This window comes from Hyperolius riggenbachi, chromosome 4, assembly GCF_040937935.1.
Source record: "Hyperolius riggenbachi isolate aHypRig1 chromosome 4, aHypRig1.pri, whole genome shotgun sequence".
NCBI classification, from domain to species: Eukaryota; Metazoa; Chordata; class Amphibia; order Anura; family Hyperoliidae; genus Hyperolius; species Hyperolius riggenbachi.
In genome coordinates this window covers 165535503-165563393 of record NC_090649.1, presented here as the reverse complement: position 1 = coordinate 165563393, position 27891 = coordinate 165535503, and the positions used below count along the sequence as shown (strand labels likewise).

The following is a 27891-nucleotide window of genomic DNA, read 5'->3' as shown; positions in this document are numbered from 1 at the left end:
ATTGCTTTTGTTGTCTGCTGAAATGTTGTCCAAATTGCGTCTGTTTTCTGCTGAAATATTGCCCAAATTGCTTTTGTTGTCTGCTGAAATGTTGCCCAAATTGCTTTTGTTGTCTGCTGAAATGTTGCCCAAATTGCGTTTATTTTATTGCGTTTGTGTTCTGCTGAAATGTTGCCCACATTGCGGTTTTTTTTCTGGTGAAATGTTGCCCACATTGCGTTAATTTTCTGGTGTCTGGGGTAACCGTTGCTGCATTTATTTTTTAATGGTCATAGTTGGCAATATTTGCGGTTTTGGGGTTACGGTTACAGCGCTCCGCCCATACAATGTCATGGCCATGCCCATTCTTCGGCGCAGCGCGCCATGAACGCCCCCCGATCTCCCCCACGCCCATTTTTCGCCCCCCCCCCCCCCCCCCCCCAGCAGGTTGGACCCAGAAAAATCTGGTCACTGTGGGTACACAAAATACAATCACCAATCATCAATACATTTACATGCCAGATCGGTTTTTTTTCCAACATGTCCGATATAAATTTTGATTTTCCGATCGATTTCCGTTCACTTTTATAGAAATGGACTAGAAAAATCTATCAGAAAATCAATCGAAATTCAGATTGGACATGTTGGAAAAAAAACGTTGTGGCAGGTAAATCTGCCAGAAAATTGTATCATGTCCTCGTGTGTACCTAGCATCAGAGCCGTGACAAGGTCCTCCAGCACCCAAGGCTGAGACACCAAAGTGCGCCCCTCCATCCCTCCCACCCCAGCCGTCACACACTGATTGCAATTAGACTAAGAGGTGCCACAGGGCCCACAACCTCCCCAACACCTTAATCTCTAGTTATCTGGCTTGCAGTCACTGCTATGTATCCCCTTTTCTTATTTCTTTCTGCTTCAAACGCAATTAGGAATGACAGCTGAATGAATTGTGTGCCCCCTCCTGCACTGCGCCCTGAGGCTGGAGCCTCTCCAGCCTATGCCTCGGCCCGGCCCTGCCTAGCATAAAGTAGTTTTGCGTAAAATTTTGAATACATACAAATAAAATTGTCAGCTCTAGTCTACTTTAGGGGACCCAGCAGGAAATCTCATAGGGAACAGTTCTCCAATCACAGCACCCTCCACAGCACAAAGCATTATGATTGACCAAATAGTATGGGCGTGGTTTACTACAACCCATCGGAATTCTGGCAGTTCAAGAGGTGCCTTCCACCCAATCACGTCAGCTAAATTTCCCTGAGGTTTCCTGCTGGGTTACCCTAATTAGACTAGCATAACTTCAGTCGTTTGTTTTTAAAAGGACTTGCTTGTCAAAAAGAAAAGACAAAGGGAAATATAATTGTATATGTAACAAGTTTTATGTTAACTCCCCCTCCAGTCACACGTCCTTGGTATGGACTAGTTAATGGGCTATGCACCTCAGAGCACAGCAGCACACACAGCGGTTATTTGCTTTTGAAATACACGTACAGTCGTTGCTATCTGGCAGATTGTTCCAAACGGCGCTTACATTTGAATTGGGGAGTTCCTATTCGCCGTGTCTGTAATTTGAAGTAATGCGCATGCGCAGAAGTGACAGCTGAGCTCGCCTGCCTGCAAATCACTGGCGTGGCGTGCTCTGTGCTGTACGCGGCGGGTCTGACACCCACAGCCTCGCGTAGCGTTACTTCTGCTCTGTCCTCCCGTGTCAGCAGCATTGCGGATCACCACAGCAGCCCCGGCCCGTGCATCGGATCCCGCAGGTGAGGACTGAGGAGCGGGGGAGGAGTTAGGGAATGCATCACCTAAGCTAGATACTCACCTGGCTCAGCGGCGCAATGGCGATATTCGCAGATAATCGGGAGTCACCAGGACTACCAGTCAACGGAGGTTTGGCCAATTCCTATAACAGCAGTGAACGTTGTCATGGAAACCTCTGTTGATGGTCCCTGAACTATTTACAGTGTTGGTGTGATCTCCTGTTTTGTCACGGCTGCTTTATAAGTAACATGTCATGTAGTCTTGTAACATAGCTAGCTTGTGCAAGTGCAGTTATCAGGTATTGTTTTATGTTACAGAGCTGAGCCATTTTGCTGCATAAATAGAACTATTAGTATAATGCCTAGTACACACCATGCAAGTTCCCATCAGATTCATGGGTTGAATTGATAATTTCCAATAGGTCTGATCAGACTTACAGTGTAGTCAGACTGCACATGCTCCGACTGAAAGACATTACTCCGGATAGCGGAGGATCCAGATGATGAGGGCAGGGCCGGTGTCCTGTCGATTTACAATTCCCATCAAGTTGTTCTACCATCATAACTGCGCACGCGCACAGCCTTTTTGCACATGCGCAAAACAACTCTGACCAAATTACTCAATATCCATCCGCGGCTTATCGATCTGTGCCTTCGGGGGCTCAAAGTGTAGCAGAGCCAGAGGAGACAAGCTGCGTGGTGAACCAAGAGGCCCGGGAGTAGAGGAGAGAGCAGCGGCTGACAGCGGGCGGGGACTTGCCGCTGTTACAGCCGCCGGAGGGAGCGCTGATCTGTGTGCCGCTAGTCTGACTAGCGGCGCACAGAGCATAGCTCCCTTCACCGGCTGGAAGAACAGCGGTGAGTCCTCTCCCGCTGTCAGCCGCTGCACCGACACTTAAAATACCGGAGGGGCGAGCCAGGAAGGGGGGCCCCAAGGTGAGGGAAGCGCTGTGCTCCCCCCCTCCTTCCCTGCGCTGTGCACACCACCCCCTTCACTGCGCTCCTCTCTCAATCAATCCTACATGGTAGTACAATTCTATGAAGTATATTAGTTTGACATACTGACATATAAAATTACTCTACCAAAGTAGTCCAGGTATAATACCTCGACAAAGTATATCACCTAGACACCACACCGGTTTTAGCAACAATGGGGCCCCAGGGCAAAATAAACCTGGGGGGGGGGGGGGGGGGCAAATACCCCGGAACAAAAATTAAGGGACCTTTTTGGGTCATTAAGGGACCTTTTTGCCACTGTTATAGTCAGGGTGTGAGGCCCCAATCAATCGGAGCTCCACATTCTGGCTATCCCAGCCTGCATGAGAATAGGAAAAAATGCCAGGGATCTTCATACAGCCATATTGCGGCTGTAAAGCGATCCCTGGCCAAAGCGCTACGGAGGAGTTTCCACCCACTGGAAACCCCATCAGGAAATTAATTGCTCTTTCTTTTGATAAATGTAAAATTACACTACTGTTAGGTTTGCTACTAAAAGTGACATTTACCGCATTTAAAAGTATACTTTTTTCCTTCGAAACGTTAAAATCTATTTTCTCAAACCTATAAGGTATTTTTGAAAAATTGGTTTTTTCCTCTTGTAGGCACTGGGGGCCCCTACAGGCTCTGAGGCCCTGGGGCAATTGCCTCCTTTGCCTCTATGGTAGCGCTGGCCCTGGGTGAGGGAGCGATCAGCCTGAAAGGGGCTGGAGGAAGCCTCAAGTATATACAGGATTTTCTCAAAAAATTAGCATATTGTGATAAAGTTCATTATTTTCTGTAATGTACTGATAAACATTAGACTTTCATATATTTTAGATTCAAATACACACAACTGAAGTAGTTTAACCACTTCAGCACCACAGGGTTTTTTGCTTAAAAACCAGAGCAATTTTCACATTTCAGCGCTCCTCCCATTCATTCACCAATAACGTTATTGCTACTCATCAGATGTAAATGATCTATATCTTGTTTTTTTTGCCACAAATTATGCTTTGTGAGGGTGATATTTGCTTTTAGTAATTATGTTATTATCTGTGCATTTTAAAGGGAAAAATTAGGAAAAAAAAGAAAAAATACACTATTTCTCCATTTCCATCCACTATAGTTTTCAAATAAACAATGTTACCATAGGTAAAACACACACATTCTATTTGCTAATTTGTCCTGGTTATCTCAACATTTAAATAATGTTCCTAGTACAATGTATGGCGAAAATATATTAGTTTCTGGTTTGTGTTTTTTGTTTTCTCATTATACTCTATCAGTAATTAAAAGCCCTTTTCTTCATGATTAACAGTAATACACTCTCATGGCATACATATTTTCAAAGCTAAGTCCCTAGGGTAACTATGTATTCTCTTTTCAATGCTGTCACTTTTGTTGTTTTTACAAGTATTTATTTGGGGGTATAGAGTACATGAAAATAACAGTTTTATTGCTTTTCATTCAGTTTTCCGGTAAAAAAAAATCACATGACTTATCCCTCAGTTGTCAAACACCACAAAATCTATTCTCTCACTTGTCACGGTTAAAATGATACCCTATATACATAATCAGATAGCTTATTGGGCATACAGCACACTGTTTACCACAAGTACGCCTATCTACTCCCCTGAGCCCCAGGTAAAGTTCTGTGGGGAGTAGATAAGCGTAGCAAGGGTTTCAAAGTGGTTAAGCCTTTTATTGTTTTAATATTGATAATTTTGGCATACAGCTCATGAAAACTCAAATTTCCTATCTCAAAAAATTAGCATATTTCATCCGACCAATAAAAGAAAAGTGTTTTTAAAGGACTTCCGAGGCCAAAAATCAAAATTTTGATGAGTACCTGTCTCTTTTTTTAAATCCATGGGCAAGTTCCTCCTCTCCCTCCGCTCTGTTCCGTGCAAATGTATTCTTTTCTCTGCCCCCAGGTCGGGGCCCGACCCCACTGCACGGGTCGGCCGGTACTCCACTCGCAAGATGGCCGCCGATCAGAGCTGTTGCTGCGCAGTACATATGAAGGCAAGTGCGGCTGCGCAGCTCTCCTCTCGCAAGATGGCCGCCGATCAGAGCTGCGACTGCGCAGTACATGTGGAGGCAAGTGCGGCTGCGCAGCTCTCCGCAGCTGGACGGGGGCGGAGAGCTGCGCAGCCGCACTTGCCTCCACATGTACTGCGCAGTCGCGGCTCTGATCGGCGGCCATCTTGCGAGAGGAGAGCTGCGCAGCCGCACTTGCCTTCATATGTACTGCGCAGCAACGGCTCTGATCGGCAGCCATCTTGCGAGTGGAGTACGAGCCGACCCGTGCAGTGGGGTCGGGCCCCGACCTGGGGGCAGTGAAAAGAATACATTTGCGTGGAACAGAGCGGAGGGAGAGGAGGAATTTGCCCATGGATTTGAAAAAGAGACAGGTACTCATCAAAATTTTGATTTTTGGCCTCGGAAGTCCTTTAAAAGGAAGGTTCAAGCAAAATAAAAGAGTTTCACTTACCTGGGGCTTCTACCAGCCCCATGCAGCCATCCTGTGCCCTCGTAGTCACTCACTGCTGCTCCAGTCCCCCGCTGGCAGCATGCCGACCTGGGTGGTCGGCGGGTCGCATTGTGTACATTTTTATGCATACCTGCTAGTGCAGGAACATTAACACATACATTTTTACGCGTTAGTGGTTCAATGCTTAAAAATGTACGCATTGAACCACTAACTAACCGACCTCCCAGGTTGGCATGCTGCCAGCGGGGGACTGGAGCAGCAGTGAGTGACTATGAGGGCACAGGATGGCTGCATGGGGCTGGTAGAAGCCCCAGGTAAGTGAAACTCATTTTTTTATTTTGCTTGGACCTTCCCTTTAAAACAAAAGAAGTCAACCTTCAAATAATTATGTTCAGTTATGCACTCAATACTTGGTCGGGAATCCTTTTGCAGAAATGACTGCTTCAATGCGGCGTGGCATGGAGGCAATCAGCCTGTGGCACTGCTCAGGTGTTATGGAGGCCCAGGATGCTTCGATAGCGGCCTTAAAGCGGACCCAAACCAAACATTTTTTTAATTAAAAATATTTAGTTGCACCACATTGACACATACAAAGATAAGTAAACACTCCTTCAAGCCTATGAGCATTTCAGTGCATGCTTTTCACCCTTCTCTTTTCATAGCTAGGGTTATACTGGGGGCAGCCATTAGCAATTCCTCCATTGCTGGACACCATCTACTCCACTAGTTTACCTGAAAATCAGGGCTGTGGAGTCGGAGTCGTGGAGTCGGAGTCGTGGAGTCGGGCAATTTTGGGTGCCTGGAGTCGGAGTCGGGAAAAAATGCACCGACTCCGACTCCTAATGAATTTGTAACTGTAATTAAAATAGAAAATATGATAAAATGTTCTATTTCTCAGATAATAGTCATTAAAAATAATGTATATATACAGTAATAGCTGTGCTTAGTCCACAAAAATGAAATAAACCAATAAAAATGAGTTACTTGTGCTGCTTCAATAAAGCAGTCCCCGTATTGTTAAGGTCAGATATACATATCTGATTGTGACTGTATATATGATGAGTACACAGGAATCTCTTATATATACTAAATAACATCTATGCTGTAAGAATAAAGCCTGATGTGTAGCTGTGTCACTAATAGAGATGGTCAATGAGATGGAAATAATTCTGCACTGATGCTGATTTATGCAAATGTATGCACTGAAATCAAATAATTTGATATGTTATTAAAATTTGGTTTGGTGACTACAAATTAAAGGGTACCTGAGACGGATGAAAAGTAAAGTTTTATACATACCTGGGGCTTCCTCCAGCCCCCTTCAGGCTAATCAGTCCCTCACTGTCCTCCACCACCCGGATCTTCTGCTATGAGTCCTGGTAATTCAGCCAGTCAGCGCAGTCCGGCCGCATGCCACTCCCACAGCCAGGAACATTCTGCACCTGCGCAATAGTGCTGCACAGGTGTAGTATGCTCCTAGCGGTGGAGTGTGTTCATGCGCACTACGCCAGACTGGCTCAAGTACCTGGACTCATAGCAGAAGATCCAGGTGGTGGAGGAGGACAACGAGGGACTGATTATCCTGAAGGCGGCTGGAGGAAGCCCCAGGTATGTACAAAACTTTAATTTCATCTGTCTCAGGTTTACTTTGTTACACAGTAGTACTATACTCTACATATGCACTCCTCACAGAGCTGCAGGGAATCCACTGAGAATGCTGTGCACATTGAACACAGAGGTGTTGTCTGTTTACAATCTCCTCATTCCCCTGCAGAGTACCTGCACATCATTCTTACATGTACCCACACTTACATTGCCTAGGGCCTGATAGATGTTCTTTGTTCCGGTTTGTACCTTTTACAAGTACTATTACTAAGGACTAGTTTTAGTCTAAAGGGAATAAATATAGTAGTCTACATATCCTTCTCACTTCAGTTGTCTTGTAAAATTCCTAAGCGTTGGCAGTTATGAGACGAATTTCATGTTACATACTTTTAATCAACAAAATTGTAATATGCAAATTAGAGGAGTCGGAGTCGTGGAGTCGGAGTCGGTGGAATCCTAAACTGAGGAGTCGGAGTCGGTGGATTTTTGGACCGACTCCACAGCCCTGTGAAAAATCCCGGCAATTTGAAAGGAAGGGAGGGGTTCCTCCAATAAATGTAAAATATTTTATATTTGTCATCATGCAGCTGAAAAAAGGCTGCTATTTATTATTATAATTTAGAAAATAGATTTTATTTCTGAAATCTTGTATTTTTAATTTGGGTCCACTTTAAGCTCATCCAGTGTTGGGTCTTGCGTCTCTCAACTCTCTCTTCACAATATCCCACAGATTCTCTATGGGGTTTAGGTCAGGAGAGTTGGCAGGCCAATTGAGCACAGTAATACCATGGTTAGTAACAATTTACCAGTGGTTTTGGCACTGTGAGCAGGTGCCAGGTCGTGCTGAAAAAATTAAATCTTCATCTCCATAAAGCTTTTCAGCAGATGGAAGCATGAAGTGCTCCAAAATCTCCTGATAGCTAGCTGCATTGACCCTGCCCTTGATAAAACACAGTGGACCAACACCAGCAGCCGACATGACACCCCAGACCATCACTGACTGGTTTTGACACTGTGAGCAGGTGCCAGGTCGTGCTGAAAAAGGAAATCTTCATCTCCATAAAGCTTTTCAGCAGATGGAAGCATGAACCCACTTTTGAACCAGAAACAGCGGCAGAAGCACCTGACCTGAGCTACAGAGAAGCAGCACTGGACTGGACTGTTGCTCAGTGGTCCAAAGTACTTTTTTCGGATGAAAGCAACTTTTACATGTCATTCAGAAATCAAGGTGCCAGAGTCTGGAGGAAGACTGGGGAGAGGGAAATGCCAAAATGCCTGAAGTCCAGTGTGAAGTACCCACAGTCAGTGATGGTCTGGGGTGCCATGTCAGCTGCTGGTGTTGGTCCACTGTGTTTTATCAAGGGCAGGGTCAATGTAGCTAGCTATCAGGAGATTTGGAGCACTTCATGCTTCCATCTGCTGTAAAGCTTTATGGAGATGATTTCATTTTTCAGCACGACCTGGCACCTGCTCACAGTGCCAAAACCACCGGTAAATGGTTTACTGACCATGGTATTACTGTGCTCAATTGGCCTGCCAACTATCCTGACCTGAACCCCATAGAGAATCTGTGGGATATTGTGAAGAGAAAGTTGAGACGCAAGATCCAACACTCTGGATGAGCTTAAGGCCGCTATTGAAGTATCCTGGGCCTTCATAACACCTGGAAAAAAAGAGGTAACTGGGTCTCAACCTGGATTTTTGCAATTATAGCTTTGGCTTTATTAGCACCATAGTAGCAAACAGCACGACGTTTCGGCCCAACGGCCTTTATCAAGTGTTACCAAACACAAAAATCATTCACCTATATAAACATTAAAACACACCCATCAAGGGCGGGCACACACTTAGTAAGTTCAAAGAGACATTAGCAATTAAAGAGATGTTAGCAATTAAAGAGACAGTTCACAGAAAGCATCTGAGGCTAAAATCCTCATTAAGTCCATTTGGTGTAAGCGTACTTAACTTATCCATCCACCTGCTTTCCCGTCTGAGTAGCGTAGTCTCACCATTTTCACCTTCTTTCGTGTAGACTTTTTCCAGGACACACCAGCGTAAATCACTGACATTATGTCCACACTCGTAGTAATGTTTCCCTATAGGGGAGTCAATTTTTTTATCAGGATTATTAACATATTTCTTGTACACTCTAATATTACTACGGTGTTCATTAATTCTTACACGAACCGCTCTGGAAGTCTGTCCTACATACCCAACCCCACAGGGGCATTTCAGGAAGTATATCACATTTTCAGTCACACGAAAAATTCCCTTTTATGTCTATCTTGGTACCCCTCATAGGATGTCTAATGTGGTCACCCTTGATGATACTAGAGCAATTTTGACAGTTCATACATGGGAACGTTCCCATTTTTTTAGATAGAAAAGTTCTTTTCTGTATGGTGTTTTTCTTAACATCTGCCCGTACTAACATGTCACAAATGTTTTTTCCTCTCCGATACACAAAAGATGGTGGTGTGGGGAAAATTTTTGATAACACAGGGTCAGCTTTTATCAATGTCCAATTATCCAGGATACTCCTCCTGACTAATTGTGCATGGTTATCGAACGTGGAGATGAATTGAGTATCCCTAGTATGTTGATTTCTCATCACTTTTTTTTCCTAAGCTCTCTCCTATCCAACAAACCAACATCTTGTGCAGTCTTTAACAGGGCCTCCCGCTCATAACCTCTCGCACTATAATTTTCTATCAGCGTATTAGCTTGTATGTAATACGCTGCATCACTTGATGTTATTCTCCTTGCACGTATAAATTGGCTCTTTGGAAGTCCACGTATCATAGATGGAGGATGGCAGCTGGTCGCAAGTAACGCATTATTCCTATCAGTCATCTTCCTATATACATCAGTTGAAAAAACCAGTCCATCAAACCGAATGTTTACATCTAGAAAGTGTAGTATTTGTGCATGAAATTCAAGGGAAAATTTAATGCTTGCATGACATTGATTAAGTTCATCAAAAAATTCCTTCAATGTGGTGTCTGATCCTTCCCAGCAAAAAAATAGGTCATCGATAAAACGACAATATCCTGTGCCATAATCTTTAAACTTCGCATTGCCCAAGATGTATTTGGACTCAAACTCCGCCATAAAAATGTTAGCCAGTGTTGGTGCATAAGGGGCCCCCATTGGTACTCCCCTAATCTGTAGGAAAAAATCCTGTTTCACCCGAAAATAATTCGATTTTAAACACAGATTAAGTAATCCCTTCACAAAAGGGACATTCAGGTCAGGCCGAGTATTTAATTCCAGCGCTCTAGTGACTGACTCCAATGCACCAACACTGGCTAACATTTTTATGGCGGAGTTTGAGTCCAAATACATCTTGGGCAATGCGAAGTTTAAAGATTATGGCACAGGATATTGTCGTTTTATCGATGACCTATTTTTTTGCTGGGAAGGATCAGACACCACATTGAAGGAATTTTTTGATGAACTTAATCAATGTCATGCAAGCATTAAATTTTCCCTTGAATTTCATGCACAAATACTACACTTTCTAGATGTAAACATTCGGTTTGATGGACTGGTTTTTTCAACTGATGTATATAGGAAGATGACTGATAGGAATAATGCGTTACTTGCGACCAGCTGCCATCCTCCATCTATGATACGTGGACTTCCAAAGAGCCAATTTATACGTGCAAGGAGAATAACATCAAGTGATGCAGCGTATTACATACAAGCTAATACGCTGATAGAAAATTATAGTGCGAGAGGTTATGAGCGGGAGGCCCTGTTAAAGACTGCACAAGATGTTGGTTTGTTGGATAGGAGAGAGCTTAGGAAAAAAGTGATGAGAAATCAACATACTAGGGATACTCAATTCATCTCCACGTTCGATAACCATGCACAATTAGTCAGGAGGAGTATCCTGGATAATTGGACATTGATAAAAGCTGACCCTGTGTTATCAAAAATTTTCCCCACACCACCATCTTTTGTGTATCGGAGAGGAAAAAACATTCGTGACATGTTAGTACGGGCAGATGTTAAGAAAAACACCATACAGAAAAGAACTTTTCTATCTAAAAAAATGGGAACGTTCCCATGTATGAACTGTCAAAATTGCTCTAGTATCATCAAGGGTGACCACATTAGACATCCTATGAGGGGTACCAAGATAGACATATAAGGGAAGTTTTCTTGTGTGACTGAAAATGTGCTATACTTCCTGAAATGCCCCTGTGGGGTTGGGTATGTAGGACAGACTTCCAGAGCGGTTCGTGTAAGAATTAATGAACACCGTAGTAATATTAGAGTGTACAAGAAATATGTTAATAATCCTGATAAAAAAATTGACTCCCCTATAGGGAAACATTACTACGAGTGTGGACATAATGTCAGTGATTTACGCTGGTGTGTCCTGGAAAAAGTCTACACGAAAGAAGGTGAAAATGGTGAGACTACGCTACTCAGACGGGAAAGCAGGTGGATGGATAAGTTAAGTACGCTTACACCAAATGGACTTAATGAGGATTTTAGCCTCAGATGCTTTCTGTGAACTGTCTCTTTAATTGCTAACATCTCTTTAATTGCTAATGTCTCTTTGAACTTACTAAGTGTGTGCCCGCCCTTGATGGGTGTGTTTTAATGTTTATATAGGTGAATGATTTTTGTGTTTGGTAACACTTGATAAAGGCCGTTGGGCCGAAACGTCGTGCTGTTTGCTACTATGGTGCTAATAAAGCCAAAGCTATAATTGCAAAAATCCAGGTTGAGACCCAGTTACCTCTTTTTTTTTTCTGTGCGTTGGCTTTCTCACCCTTGATGGATCAGGGTGCTACTGGTCGACTCCCTGGTATATAAAGTTTGTGGTAGAGCCCGAAGACACTGCTTTTTCCTCCATAACACCTGAGCAGTGCCACAGGCTGATTGCCTCCATGCCACGCTGCATTGAAGCAGTCATTTCTGGAAAAGGATTCCCGACCAAGTATTGAGTGCATAACTGAACATAATTATTTGAAGGTTGACTTTTTATGTTTTAACCACTTGAGGACCGTGGGCTTTACCACCCCCCCCCCCCCCCCCCCCCCCCCTTCCTTAAGGATCAGACCCTTTTTTTCCGTTCAGACCACTGCAGCTTTCACGGTTGATTGCTCGCTCATACAACATACCACCTAAATGAATTTTGGCTCCTTTTCTTGTCACTAATAAAGCTTTATTTTGGTTCTATTTGATTGCTGCTGCGATTTTTACTTTTTATTATATTCATCAAAAAAGACATGAATTTTGTCAAAAAAGATTTTTTTTTTAACTTTCTGTGCTGACCTTTTTCAAATAAAGTAAAATTTCTGTATACATGCAGCATGAAAAATGTGGACAAACCATGTTTTTGATTAAAAAAACAAACATTCAGCCTATATTGGTTTGGGTAAAAATTATAGCGTTTACAAACTATGGTGCAAAAAGTGAATTTTCCCATTTTCAAGCATCTCTGACTATTCTGACCACCTGTCATGTTTCATGAGGGGCTAAAATTCCAGGATAGTATAAATACCCCCCAAATGACCCCATTTTGGAAAGAAGACATCCCAAAGTATTCACTGAGAGGCATAGTGAGTTCATAGAAGATATTTTTTTTTTTTGTCACAAGTTAGCGGAAAATGACACTTTGTGACCAAAAAAAAGAAAAAGAAAAAAAAAAGTTTCCATTTCTTCTAACAAAAAAAAATGAAATCTGCCACGGACTCACCATGCCCCTCTCTGAATACCTTGAAGTGTCTACTTTCCAAAATGGGGTCATTTGTGGGGTGTAAGGAGTCTGGTGAGTTCATAGAAGATTTTATTTTTTGTCAAAAGTTAGCGGAAATTGATTTGTATTGTTTTTTTTTCACAAAGTGTCACTTTCCGCTAACTTGTGACAAAAAAAATAAAATCTTCTATGAACTCATCATACTCCTAACGGAATACCTTGGGGTGTCTTCTTTCTAAAATGGGGTCATTTGTGGGGTTCCTATACTGCCCTGGCATTTTAGGGGCCCTAAACCGTGAGGAGTAGTCTTGAAACCAAATGTCGCAAAATGACCTGTGAAATCCTAAAGGTACTCATTGGACTTTGGGCCCCTTAGCGCAGTTAGGGTGCAAAAAAGTGCCACACATGTGGTATCGCCGTACTCGGGAGAAGTAGTACAATGTGTTTTGGGGTGTATTTTTACACATACCCATGCTGGGTGGGAGAAATACCGCTGTAAATGGACAATCTTGATTTTTTTTTTTTTTTTTTACAATGAAGATTGTCATTTACAGAGGTATTTCTCCCACCCAGCATGGGTATGTGTAAAAATACACCCCAAAACACATTGTACTACTTCTCCTGAGTACGGCGATACCACATGTGTGGCACTTTTTTGCACCCTAACTGCGTTAAGGGGCCCAGAGTCCAATGAGTACCTTTAGGCTTTACAGGGGTGCTCAAAATTTAGCACCCCGCCCACTTGCCAGGACAGTTAACAAACCCCACAAATGACCCCATTTTGGAAAGAATACACAACAAGGTATTCCATGAGGGGAATGGTGAGGTCATTAAAAATTTTATTTTTTGTCACAAGTTAACGGAAAATGACACTTTGTTAAAAAAAAAAAAAAAAAAAAAAAAAAAAAAAATTCTGCTAACTTGTGACAAAAACTAAAATCTTTAATGAACTCACCGTGCACCTCACATAATACTTTAGGATGTCCTCTTTCCAAAATGCGGTCATTTGTGGAGTCCTGGCATTTTAGGGTCTCTGCAATCATTACATGTATGGCCAGTATTAGGAGTTTCTGCTATACTCCTTATATTGGGTATACGGGTAATGCACTCTGGGCTGAAAGGAAAAATGAACGGCAAACATACCTTGCTCCACATCAATGGCAGATCTTCCTCCACATCAATGGCAGTGATAACCTCAGGAGAGAGACACCCCGTGCCACCCTGCACTCAGGGTGAGCCACCAACTTATGTGACTGGGCCTCAGAAGTTTAGTATACAGCATTATGCCTGTAGTATACAGCAATATGCCTGCCAATAGAGGCCCAAAGTAAATCACATATAAACCGGGGGTGTCCACACTCAAGGGAAATTCAAACATGCCGTCTTATATCGCCAACCCAGGACAGATCAGCAATATCAAGCATGGAAACCGATCCTTCTTCCGACTTTTATGCTTACCTGTTTGGTTTTCAAGCTTACCTCTCCTCCCCCTGGGACAATGTGCGAAAGACCACTGAGTGTGTGCCTACTCCTGTGTCTGGAGTTCCCTAGGTTCTAATAGTGTACCTGCTCGTGGTACCTCTCAAAGCACTCCCCTAAGCAGAGGCCAGGCTGGTCAGGACATTTGGGACAATAAAAACTGGTGTCATTCCTTCTTCTAGCACTGCTGCAGACACAACGTTTTCTTCGGATGCGTTGACCTGGGGCACACCGAATCTGATAGGCGTAATGCCTTCCATGCAGTCGGCTAGTTGCATCTGGGGGGGGGGCTGGCACCTCCTGGATACAGGAGGTCCAGAATGATCTGTTCCTGAAATTGAAGGAAAGATCCAGTTCTCCCAGCCTTACTGTAGAGAACAAAGCTGTTGTAAACTGCCAATTGAATCAGATAAAAAGACACTTTTTTTTTTTATACCAGCGTCTTGTTTTCCGGGAAATTAAATAGGGCGCTAACCTCTGGTCATTGAAGTCCACCCCTCCCATGTTGACATTATATTCGTGGACGACAAGGGGCTTTTCAATGACCTCAGTTGCCCGTTAAATTTGGACTGCCGTGTCTGTGTGAATGGTGGACAGAAAGTAAACGTCCCTCTTGTCCCTCCATTTCACCGCGAGCAGGTTGTCAGTACGCAAGGCGGCCCTCTGCCCCCGTTCAAGTCTGGTGGTAACGAGCCGCTGGGAGAAGCCCTGGCGACTAGGCTGCGCAGTGCCACAGCAACGGATTCCTTCTAACTTTAAGTGCTGATAGAGGGCCACACTTGTGTAATAGTTGTCCACATAAAGATGGTACCCCTTCTGAAACAAGGGTGACACCAAGTCCCACACAACCTTTCCACTGCTCCCCAGGTAGTAAGGGCATCCGACCGGCTCCAATTTTGAGTCTTTTCCCTCATAGACCCTAAAACGACATGTATAGCCTGTGGCCCTTTCACAGAGCTTATACAGTTTCACCCCATACCGGGCGCGCTTGCTTGGGATGTACTGTTTGATGCCAAGGCGCCCGGGAAAACGTAAGAGGGACTCGTCTACACAGATGTTCTGTTCAGGGGTATAAGCATCTGCAAATGTTGATGACAGGTGGTCTATGAGGGGCCGAATTTTGTGGAGCCGGTCATAAGCAGGGTGGCCCTTTCCATGACCGGTTTCGTCGTCGTTGAAGTGCAGGAAGCACAGGATGGACTCAAATCGTGTCCTGGACATGGCAGCAGGGTACAAGGGAACATGATGTACTGGGTTCGTAGACCAATACGACTGCAATACATTCTGTTTCATTAGTCCCAAGTGAAGGATAAGGGCCAAAAAGATTTTAATGTCGGAAACTTGGACTGGTTTCCACCGGAAAGGCTGGGCATAGCTACTCTCCGGGTGCTCGGTGATGAATTGTGTGGCTTTACGGTTGGTCTCAACCACAATTAAGTCCAAGAGAACCTGGGTGATGAACAGCTGCAAAAAGTTTAGGGCCGTTCCTAGATGAGCTGTCGCCACCTGGACTCCAGACTGGGCGGTGAAAGGGGGCACTACGGGTGCGGCGGAATCAGGGGATTGCCAATCTGGTTGTGCCAGCACCTCTGGGAGTCTATGGGTACTACGGGCCCGTCTTCTTCTTGGTGGCTGCGACGGGGGTACTACTGCACTTGCCACCGTACCAGTTTCAACTTCCATGCTGGCGCTCACCACTTCACCAGGGTCTACGGAAGTACTGGTACTAAGTCCAGGAGATGCTGCGCTGCTGGTGCCTGCCTCACCAAGAAAACTCTCATCAGCGCTAGCACCACCCTGCTGCCCTTGAGGCGGATCCTGCGCCACCTGCGGTCTAACGACATGGGGTCTGGTATGCCTGGCTCTAGCCGGGACCAAAACCTCGTCATCACTTTCGGTCAGAGAACCACTGCTTTCCACAGGTTCAAATTCGGACCCGGATGATTTGTCGGATGAGTCTTCCCAAATGCTCTCCTCCGACTGGTCCATGTACCTGTATACCTCCTCATCGGAAATCCCCCTTCTTGCCATTGTGGACTGCTAAATTTATGGGGTTTTCCTCCGAGACTACCCAGAAAAGTCACCTACCTAGCAAAAGGGAGTATTTGAGAGGTATTGGGGGTGGTGGGGAGTGGGGTCTTAGAGGCAATCAAACAATCACGGGGCAATCGAAGCAGATCACGGGACAATCGAATACAATCGCAGCACAGTCAAATACAATGCACTCGGACGGAGATTAGGGGGGGGGGGGCTGAGGGCAATTTGAGGGGGTGGGGGGTTGATCAGGAGCCCGCACAGGGAAGACTGAGTCCTGATCTGATGAGAGGCAGACACAGGGGGTTACTGATCGAAGATCAGTTAGTGATTGCTGGGAAGGACAGATGTAAACAATGCGCAGGGGATGTAATCAGGAGGGGGGTATGAAGGCAATCGAGGGTCTGGGCAGGTGATCGGTTGCCCCCGCGGGGCAGTTAGGGTCTGCTCTGATGGGTGGGGGTGCTGAGGGGTGATGGACAGGTGATAGGTGATCACAGGGGGATCAGGGGGTAAGGTAGCTGTATACAGATGTATACAGTATACAGGGGGGTAGTCTGGGATGGGGTCTGGGGGGTGATCTAAAGGTAGAGGGGGATGAGGGGTGATTAGGAGGCAGTTAGGGACCTAAGCTAAAGGATAGCATCGATAGTTTGTGGCGGGGGGGGGGGGGGGGTTAGAGGGGTGCAAAGGTGCTGGCAGGGGTCTGCTGGGGTGATCAGGATGGGGGGGGTCTGAAGGGTGGGGTGGGAGATCAGGGGGGCTAGGTTAAAAAAAAAAAAAGCACTGTAGTGTATACTCACAAAATGCTTCCTCCTCGCTGGTGGTCTCTGGAACAATGAGACCACGAGGCGAGGAGGAAGCATGTATAAGGCACTTTGTTTACCTAACAAAGTGCCTTATACGCCTTTGATTGGCGGATTTTTATATTTCTCCGCTCGCCGGCGCTGCTAATTGGCCGGCCAGCTGGAGGCTAAATTGCCGGCTATCGATCCCCGGCGGAGGATCGCGTCACGGATGACGCGATCGCTCCGCCCACGCCCATACAAGGACCGCCGCCATTTGTACATGTGGCGGTCCTTCCGGGGTCCACTTTCCGGCCGCCATTTGTACATGCGGCGGTCGGAAGTGGTTAAAAACACTTTTCTTTTATTGGTCAGATGAAATATGCTAATTTTTTGAGATAGGAAATTTGGGTTTTCATGAGCTGTATGCCAAAATCGTCAATATTAAAACAATAAAAGGCTTGAACTACTTCAGTTGTGTGTAATCTAAAATATGTGAAAGTCTGTTTATCAGTACATTACAGAAAATAATGAACTTTATCACAATATGCAAATTTTTGGAGAAGATCCTGTACAGTATATAATAATCCCTGTCTTGGGTACACTTTAAAGGGAACCTGTAACGGAAAAAAGTTCCCCTGGGGGGTACGCACCTCTGGAGGGGGAAGCCTCAGGGTCGCAATGAGGCTTCCCCCACCCCTCTAGCTGCAGGCAATCCAGCGCTGGCTCCCCCGAAGTGTCCCAGAATCCTCCCTCGACAAGCACTGATAAGCACTGATTTATTTACCTTTCCTGGCTCCAGCGGGGGCGCATTGCGGCTCTCCGCATGGAGATAGGCGAAAATAGCCGATCTATGCCGAGTCTGTTCTACTGCGCAGGCGCTGGAGACTTGTGCCTGCGCAGTAGAGCGGCTTGACAACGATCGGCTATTTCCGCCTATCTCCGAAGCGGAGAGCCGATACATGCACCTGCGCTGGAGCCGGGAAGGTAAATATTTACATCCTCACTGTTCGCGGAGCTTTATTGCCGCCGCCGTGGGACAGAGGAGGACGAGGGAAGCCTGAATAGGATCCGGAGGCTTCCTCCACCTGAGCTGAGTACCCCCCAGGGGAGGTTTTTAAAGTTACAGGTTTTCTTTATACACAGCAGAGCCTACAAACAGCCCAAAAAGTTGGTCTTCACCACTGTGAGTACTGCTGGAGATTTGTGCTGGTTGGTTGAGACGGCTGGTTACTTGAAGTCTGGATAATTGAGACTCTATTGTACCTTAACAAGGAAGAAAGCTGACACATCCAAAATTAATCTTTATTGGTTCCATTTAAAAAAATATGGCCAACGTTTCAGAGCCACGTAGGACCCCTTTATCAAGGCAATATTTGCTCGGAGGCAAAGATCTGTCTGCTGCTGTTCAAAAGTTCCTGCATAGGAAGTTGGGAGTCTGGCTCCTTTAACACTCGCTGACAGCAATGTGTATTGCGCCTGCGCAATGTGCCACGGACCACGTGGCGATGATTGACATCGGCGGTTTGCGCAGGCGCAGTAAGGCCGACCCCTCATTCCGTGCGGGGAGCCTGGGACGGCGGCAGAGAGCGGAGCGGTCTGTGTGGGACAGTTGGCTACAGAAAGCCCCATGTGAGTAAACCTCATTTTGCAAGATTTCCCTGATGACTCCTAAAGACTGGGTTTGATCCTGTAGTGAGTGCGAGACAATATTACCAATGGTCTACTGTACCTTAGGCAGGTTCATTCTATGTGCATTGTGATATGAACTCAACACAATGGTGATGATAGCAGTGTGATGTGAAGCATATAGTACATTAAAGTATGCTTCACTTCACTGCCACTGAAATGCTTCATTCCTAAAAACATTCTACAGATAAGTTAAATGGCATCCCTCTAAATTGTCCCTATGAGTATGATGCATACACTACACGATACATACTGTATGTAGACATAGGACTATGGTAGGGACTAGATTGCGAGCCCCTCTGAGGTACAGTTAGTGACAAGACAATATAGCTCTGTGTAATATGTCGGCGCTGTAAAATAAATAAATGTAATCACATAAGCTGAACCTGCTTATTCCTGTTACAGTACTCCGTTTCATTAATACATAAAGCATATACATCAGGGCTGCCCAACACGTCAATCGCAATTTACCGGTAGATCACGACCGACTGATGGGTAGATCATGGCCGCGTCCCATCAAATTTTGCATCCGACAGCTGTAGATTACAGCCATTTGGCCACATCCAGATACAGATCCTTCAAAGTCTAACATCACCTACAGCTTTCATTATGTTCCACCAATATATACAGCTGCTGCCGTTGTTGTTATGTATTTAAATAGCGCTAACCGCAACACCCGTCCTGCTTCCTCCTAGTCCCCACCTCTCCTCACCTGCCCACATATGTGACACCATCAGTATTGCAGCAATCCTCATGTATTTATGTTTCTGATCTGTTGGCTGCAACTTTTGGGGAATAAATACCGGTGAAAGAGAAAGTGCCCTGTCTATATGACTTTGTGCAAAACTGAATGTGTTTCTCAAGCCTCCCTAACCGTGAGCATGTCTTCCTGGAACGCCGGCTAAAGCTGAAGACAGGTGTGAGCTGCTTATTGTCTGCTGTATGGCGATTATAAAAGGCCCTTGTCCCCCCCCCCCCCCCTCCGCCTTTCACTGAGAGGGGCGGAGATTGATTGCAGAGAGGCAGAGCTACAGCGCTAAGCTCAGCCTCTCCAGGGCAGCACAATCTGCGACCAGCAAAGTCGTAGAGCTTTGCTGGTCTATTACACGGTAATAAAAAATTAATCTGCCGCGGGGAATCTAGTGGGGCAATCATGCCGAACAGAATTATAAGGAGAAAGCTGGTAAAAAAAAAAACGAGACTTCAAAGTCTCTTTAATCCCATTATACAACTGTACCGCTGATTGGCACTGCAAGCAATATTAGGATCAGCATTAACAAAAATAGTTATTGTAGTTCTTGTGATGTTGATCTCAATACTCTCTAAAAATGAGAAACGGAGGGGGAAACATAAAAACTAGAAAATGAGTCATTTAGCTCTTCAATATAAAAAGTTGTCAACCTGTTTCTGTATGTTACTCTTCAGGTAATGGAACATCTGAAAGAAGACCTGGCATGCCCAGTTTGTTTCAACATATATGAAGATCCTCGACTCCTGAAATGCTCACATACCTTCTGCAGATCTTGTCTGGAGAATATACTCAGGTCTTCAGACAGCTATTTGTGGAGACTATCTGGAGGCAGGCTGAAATGTCCTTCCTGCAGAGATATTACAGATACATCAGCAGGAGTTGGTTCTCTTCCCATTAATTTTGCACTAAAATCCATTGTTGACAAATACAAAAGCACAAACAGCTTCTTCCTGAGGACTTGTTCAGATCACAATGGAAAACAACTTACCTTGTTTTGTCTCAAATGTAGAAAGGTAATTTGTGCTCATTGTAAAGAAATAGGACAGCACAGACACCATTCCATCAGTGATCTAGAACATGCCTTCAGAAAAGAGCGAAAGACCGCTTCTAAACTGTTGCCCATCCTCCAAGATGAGAACTTCACAGGTGTATCTACTGTCATAAGGGCACTAGAAGAACAGCTGGAAGAATGTAAAGCCATTATTCAAGAGGACAAGAAAGAGGTAGTGACCTTTTTTGATGAAATAATTGAGATGTTTGAGGATAAGAAACAAAATCTACTAGCTGCACTAAATGATCTTGACCAGAAAATAGATACTGCTTATGCTCCAAGAATAGAGGCAATGAAACGGATACAAGATGAAGAGCTGGATCTTATAACTTTGGCCAGTTCCACACAAGATGAAGAATCTCCACTTGTGTATTTGGAGAACATCCACGCCATAGAACGAGGGATGGAAGCTTTGAAAAAGCAGCAATTGTGTCCTGCTCAGCCTGTTAAAATGTATCCCAGGATTGGACCAATATTAAATCAGTGGCTAAAAACAAGCATTGGTGACGCTCCTAAAAAGCCCATACCAAAATTTGGGTTTAATCATAAAGCTCGACCTCCTAAAATTTCATTTATGCAGGTTTCCTTTGCTGTTCTCTTGTGTGTTACTTCACTATTTTACTTGGTTTATCCAGATACAGTATTTAGATATACAAGTTGGTGTTGGAATCTCTTGAGTAAAACTGTAGAGCCCGTCTTTAGCTGTTTTGGGACCCAACTGTTTGTAAATAAGTCGTCAACTCAGAGGCTGAAAGAACTGGTGCTTGAATTTGTTTCCTATTTGTACTCTTTACCAAGCCAATACTTCTCTTAACACAGAACACATTTGCTTGATTTGGTGATTCCTGACAAATTACTTTAAAAGGGCTTACGAGGTGAGGAGTACAATCTATTTACTCACCTGGGGCTTCTTCCAGCCTCTAGCAGCCATTTCAGTTGTTTGCCGCATCCCCTCGGTGTCCCGCTGCTGCCCATAACAGTCAATGACTCTACGGGCTTCCAGTGGGACACCGAGGTGGACCAGGGCTGCAGCGTGGGACTGAAACGGCTGCTAGGGGCTGGAAGAAGCCCCAGGTGAGTAAACATGGATTGTACTCCTCGTCTCGGAAGTCCTTTAAGATTATAATGATGCGTTTATACATTTTTAAAAAGTCTTTGCTATCAGAGTTAGGGCTGATTCACATGGCGGAGATTCTTAAGCGCTTTGCTGATTGCCGTTGATCAGCAAAGCGCTGCTACAATGTATCCCTATGGATACATTCACACTGCAGCGATTTCGATCAATCGCAAAGGTGCTGCATGCAGCGTTTTGTGGCCGATTGCGCTGTGATTCCTGGTGGGAATTACAAGTGCAAACCACGCAAGAATCGCGAGATTCAAGTCTAAATCGTGAACGCGAGATGAACGTGGGCTAGCGGCGCTCCGAGGGTGAACTAGCCCTCACTGTAAGAACACTACAGTTGGTGATTGCATGAGGCGGTCTCCACATGAGACACACATACCCTACTCAATTAACCTTTCTCACTCTATCAAATCTATTGACTAGGGACCACAAACTCTTGTTTTCATAAAGATTTAGAGATTGATAAAGCACTCTGAGCTGCTTAAAGGGAACCTGAAATGAGAGGAATAGGGAGGCTACCATCTTTATTCTCTAATAATAAGACAATTTACCTGACTTTTGTTTGGATTATCTGCCACTAATGCTTTACAGGATACTGAGGTGAAAGGGATATGGAGGCTGCCATACTTATTTCCTTTTAAGCAATACCAGTTGCCTGGCTATCCTTCTGATCATCTGCCTTTACTTTTAGCCATAGACTCTGAACAAGTATGCAGCAGATCAGGTTTTCTGACATTGTCAGATCTGACAAGATTAGCTGCATACTTGTTTCTAGTGTGATTCAGACACTGCTGCAGCCAAATAGATCAGCTGGGCTGCCAGGCAACTGCTATTGTGTAAAAGGAAACAAATATGGCAGCCTCTTTATTCTTCTTACTTCAGTTGTCCTTTAACCAGTTAATGATTTGGATACATATATATCTATGCCCACGGAGACATCTTAGCTCCAGGGGCGTAGATATAGGTATCTCGCTGTGCATTCCCGTTCGCGTTGCTGCCCGTTAAGATTTGCTGCATGCTTATTTGTGGTAATATTCAGACACTACTGCAGCCAAATAGATCTGCATGGCTGCCAGGCAGCTGGTATTTTTGAAAAGGAAATAAACATGACAGCCTTCATATTCTGACTACAGTTGTTCTGTACGTCGCTGGCCCAGTACGCGCATACAGATCAGATGCTTTACCTCTGGTGTGATTCCACTTGCTGCATGCTTGTTGCTCGTGTGTGACTGAAACTAGAGCCAGGTAAGTTAATAAAGACTCTGTATTCCTCTCACTTCAGATACCCTTTAGCTCTGAAGTAATGGTGGCTATGCACAAGTTGATGTTTTCTGACAGACTCAATCACTTTTATCGGGTTCTGCCAGTCATGTATTGAGATCACAAACACTGGTTCGTACGACAGCCGGGGTCCCCCAAACCACCATGTGATAGCTAGAGGGAAGTGCGGGCAAGCCCTGGACCTCTCACCCCTACTGCCTCTATACTGAATGCAACACACACAATTGCTCACTCCCAGCTAAAGCAATTTCCTACCTATATCTGGTCAGCAGACGCCAGTCAGGTGTACTGTCATACACCATTTGCCTGCCGTCATGTATTGAGCCCAGTATATCCAATCGATAAACCTCCAATCAAATCTTAATGATCCTTTCTTCTGTTTTATTGTTCATCTTTTGACAATGCCTGAGTTACAAGCTGAAGTCTAAATCCAAGTAAATAACATCTTAAAGAACAACTGAAGTGGAAGTGAGAGGGATCTAGAGGCTGCCATACTTATTTCCTTTTAAACAATACCAGCCCAGTTGGTATATTTGGCTGCAGTAGTGTCTGCATAACACCAGAAACAAGCATGCAGCTAATCTTGTCAGATCTGAGAATGTCAAACGCCTGATCTGCTGCATACTTGTTCAAGGTTTATGGCTAAAAATATTGCATTAGGAGGTAGAGTATCAGCAGGACTGCCCAGCTACTGGTATTAGTTTATACTCTGGACTCTAGTAGAGTTGCTGAGCTCTGCTTCACTGCTGTCAGACTCCCATCAAATGTCAGTACTGTAAATAAAGCAGCCATTGATTACTGGCTTTAGAAGTCTGGAAGCTTGGACCAGTATGTGTATATAACATTATAAATGCACCTGCAAAGGCCACTCTAGCTATATTTTAAAAGCACTGAGAAGACTGTTTACTGGCCATACATATTATGTATACTTGTTGTATTGTTAAAGTAGTCTTATATGTAACCACATCTAATGGTTGTTTTTTATGAACATGAGCAGCTTTTATATTTAGCTATGTTTCTATTTAATCAGCAAAACATTTATCACTTATTGGTACCAGCCCAGACATGCTATAATTTGTTCATATCTTTTCAATTAGATATTTTTGTTCAATTATTCCATTAGATCAAATAAAGACTTTTCCAACATTTCCACTCGGATGTTTATAAAAAAAACAAAACGGGATAATAGTTTGTTTTTCTTGATCGAAAAAGGGATTCTTTTGGCTTTCATACGATTTGATCATTTTTGTTGAATAAATGGGAAATCCGTGACTGATCGATGACACGGCGGGAGGAGGCCCTAGAGCTGCGCAGCCACAATCGCGTCTATGCGGACTGCGCAGCCACGGCCATATTGAGCGGGGAATTTTAACTCGACCCGTTCGGTGGGGTTGGGGCCCCGACCGAGAAGGAGGGGGCGCTATTGAAGCGGGGGCAAGGCGGAATGAATGAGAGGACGTCGATGGCGTCCTCCTTACTTTTTTTTTTTTTTTATAATTTCAGCTCGTATGTCCTTTAACCTCCAACCCCCCCCCCCCCCCGGCGGTATGACTCCCTCGGCTACGCGGCCGCGGGAGGGTTTTTTTCACCTTTTTTTTTTTTTTTAAGCATGTAGCTAGCCTAGCGCTAGCTACATGCTCCCCCCACCCCTCCCTGCGCCCCCCCCCCCCCGTATGCCCCGATCGCCGCCGGCGCCGCTTGCCCATAAGGAAATCCCGTTCTGAACAGGATTTCCTTGAGGGCTTCCCCTGTCGCCATGGCGACGAACGGAGTGACGTCATGGACGTCGTGACGTCACAGGGAGTCCCGATCCACCCCATAGTGCAGCCTGGCGCTGATTTGCCAAGCTGTGCAAGGGGTATGCGGGGGGGTGGGGCCCTGTATCCGCGGCGGGCGGCGGCGATCAGACCAAACACGCAGCTAGCAAACTAGAATAGAAAATGGTACTCACCTGGGGCTTTCTGCAGCCCAGTGTAGGTCTGGAGGTCCCACGTCAGCATCCTGGCTCCTCTCCCAAGGGCTGTCCAAAAATGGCTGGCCAGCGACACTGGCCTGGAGTGTCGGGTTCCTTCTTCCGCATACATCACTGATGTCGTCACACGCCGGCCACCTTGCGTCATCACGGCGGCCAGCGTGGCAGTACAGCGCATGCGCGATTAAACCGCGCATGTGCCGTACTGTCACGCCGACCGCCATGATGACGCGAGGCGGCCGGCGTGGGACCTCCAGACCTACACTGGGCTGCTGAAAGCCCCAGGTGAGTACCATTTTCTATTCTAGTTTGAGCTCGGAATCCCTTTAACCAGCTGAGCGGTCTGGACGAGCTCAGCTCGTCCAGTACCGCCGAAGCCTGCCGCTCAGGCCCTGCTGGGCCGATTTGGCTCAAATAAAAAGCAGCACACGCAGCCGGCACTTTGCCAGCTGCGTGTGCTGCCTGATTGCCGCTGCAGTGCGGCGATCTGCCGCATGCAGCGGCGAAAGAGGGTCCCCCCAGCCGCCTGAGCCCAGCGTAGCCGGAACAAAAAGTTCCGGCCAGTGCTAAGGGCTGGATCGGAGGCGGCTGACGTCCATGACGTCACTCCGCTCGTCGCCATGGCGACGAGGTAAGCGAAACACGGAAGGCCGCTCATTGCGGCCTTCCGTGTTATTTCTGGCCGCCAGAGGCGATCAGAAGATCGCCTCCGGAGCGCCCTCTAGTGGGCTTTCATGCAGCCAACTTTCAGTTGGCTGCATGAAATAGTTTTTTTTTTTATTAAAAAAAAAACCCTCCCGCAGCCTCCCTGGCGATCTTAATAGAACGCCAGGGTGGTTAATGCAGTCAGACCAGTTGCTGTTGAAAGTAGATTTTTAGCCAGAAATAATATGCAACTTCTCAGTTTTCACTCATTTTAGTTGTAAAATAAATACTACTACTAAAGATGAAAACTACAACTTGTACTGTATTTCAGTAATTTATGCCATTTTATCACAAAGCTTAAATTCTTGCTGTATTGTGATTCTATTTGATATTAAAATAAAAATCTTTTTTTTTTTTCTGCATCATGTACTTTCTTTCCTCCTTGTATTGCGCCAATACCAGAGAAAAATCAAGACCGGTATTTGTAATGCAATATGGAAAAGCAGCAGCAGTATAAGTAGTAAGGTCTTGTTCACATTGCGTTCGGCTCGTGTGTCCGGCGGCGGTGGGCTTTTTTTCCCACTTTTTCTTTTTCTTTTTTTTTTTTTTAAAGCCTTTCTGACGATTTTCTGTGCGTTGGCATTTTTGTAAGCGCTTTTGCAGAGCGCTTCTGTCTTTTGAGCTGGAAAAAATACAATGTATTTTTTTAAAACGCTCACGCAATCGCTTGCCAAAGCGATTTTGTGAGCGTTTTTCATTTTTCCTATTCCTTCCATTGAGGCAAATCGCCTCAAAATTCAAGCACTACTTTTCAAAGTGTTTCGCAAACAAACCACTCTGAGGCCTCTTGCACACTGCATGCATTTCAGATTCCGATTCCGCTTTTTAATCTGTTTTTACATCCGATTCCGATTCAGATTTTTAATCTTAACTGCATGCTGCGTTTTTTGATCCGTTTTTCTGTTGAATGTATTCAAGGAAAATCGGAAACGGAATCGGAAACGGAATCGGAAAACGGATTTGCAGTGTGCAGGGAGCCTAATATAAACTCTGAGAATTGTTGCACAAGCGCTTTCAGGGCGATTTTGAAAATTGCCCGCGCTTAAAATTTTACAAAAACGCCTATAATGTGAACAAGGCTTAAGTCCAGAAGTGTGCTGTGGAAGGCATTACAAAGTTTAGGTAATATCATAGGGGATTTTCCAACAGCACCTCACTGCACTTGTGTCCAGGCTACTCAGAGTCCGATTTAAACACACAAGTCTAAAGGCTCGTACACGCACATTATCAAAGTCGTCTGTAGCCGATAATGACCACCCTCTCTGCCGCTCCTATGGCCCACATCGCCTTACTTTTGTTTTTGTGACCTCTGGGGTCACGATGCTGGAAGGAGAGCAAGCTGCTCTCTCAGCGTGCAGGGAGGTGGGGTGTGGCCAGGGAGAGAGCTGCTAAATGGCAGCTGGGGAAAACCTGCAAGAACATCACTGATGTCACGCACAGACCAGATCCTCCCCATAGAGAAGGCCGGAGCTGTGCGGGGAGGCTGCGCCGATCGCTGGAACCAGGCTGAGCAACATATTAGCGGCTGAATCGGTGGTATCCTGGGCAATCGGCAGGGGGGATTAGAGGAGCACACTTGTACTAGCTAGCCTAGTGCTAGCTAACATCTTATTCATCCATAGAAACTAATAGTTTTATAGCGGGGGACTCCAGAGGCCAGCAAAACCTCTTCAGGGCCCCTTTCCACGAGCTTGTAACGCAACAAGTCCCTAATTTTTTTCCTGCGATTGTGATTTTGGTATGCAATGCATTGCATAGCAAAATCTCTGTAAGAACAGATCTCCAGTAGAGATGGCCCGAACCTCCGATTTTAGGTTCACAAACCGCCATAGACTTCAATGGGGAGGCGAACTTGAAAAATTAGTAAAAATTATGCTGGCCAGAAAACTGATGGAAAATATGTTTCAAGGTATCTAACACCTGGAGGGAGACATAATTGACTGGGATAGACGTCAAAAGTCCCGGAAACATTTTTTACACAAAGCAGTGTTTTATGACCCTCTCTCCCTTCCTCCCTCTCTCCTCCGGAGGAGGATCTGGTCTTTCAGGGATTTGTAAGATGTCAAAAGCACGCTCACATACATTGGCCAGGAATCAAACCCAGGTCAACTGCGTGGACGGCAGCTATGCTCACCACTATACTACCAACACTACAGGCTGAAGCCAGCCGAGCTGGCCTGGGAAGGATGAAAAGCTAGGTGGCCATGCAACCATTCCTGCTAACCTAAAGCTTACGTGTCTTACAACACATTGGCTTAAGACTTTACCAAATCCAATGCTCCAATATGGGGAAGCTTCTCTGTTTGCTGTTTTTTTTTTGTTTTGTAAGTGTGGTGTCACAGTTCACTCATCTCTTCAACTACAAGAAAGTCCCAGGAGTAGTCTTAAGCCGCATCTACACGCGTAGATGCGGCCGCGATGCTCCTTATCAATCGAGCCGCTAATGCGGCTCGATTGATAAGATCCGACAGGACGGATCTTGCTTCCGCCGA

The 27891-nt window shown here is 45.2% G+C and overlaps 1 protein-coding gene across 3 annotated transcripts; it reads left to right on the top strand.

Annotated features, from left to right (window-relative positions):
• Positions 1-1410: 1410 nt before the first annotated feature.
• TRIM59 (tripartite motif containing 59) lies at positions 1411-24240 on the top strand. Of its 3 annotated transcripts, none has more exons than XM_068280933.1 (2): positions 1411-1739; positions 19942-24240. In XM_068280933.1, the coding sequence occupies exon 2, from the start codon at positions 19945-19947 to the stop codon at positions 21130-21132; it is 1188 nt and encodes a 395-aa protein (XP_068137034.1). In that variant the 5' UTR covers positions 1411-1739; positions 19942-19944; the 3' UTR covers positions 21133-24240. The 3 variants fall into 3 exon arrangements, with proteins under 3 accessions (XP_068137034.1, XP_068137036.1, XP_068137035.1); XM_068280935.1 differs by lacking the exon at positions 1411-1739 and adding an exon at positions 1907-1941; XM_068280934.1 differs by lacking the exon at positions 1411-1739 and adding an exon at positions 1954-2035.
• The last annotated feature ends 3651 nt before the right edge of the window (positions 24241-27891 follow it).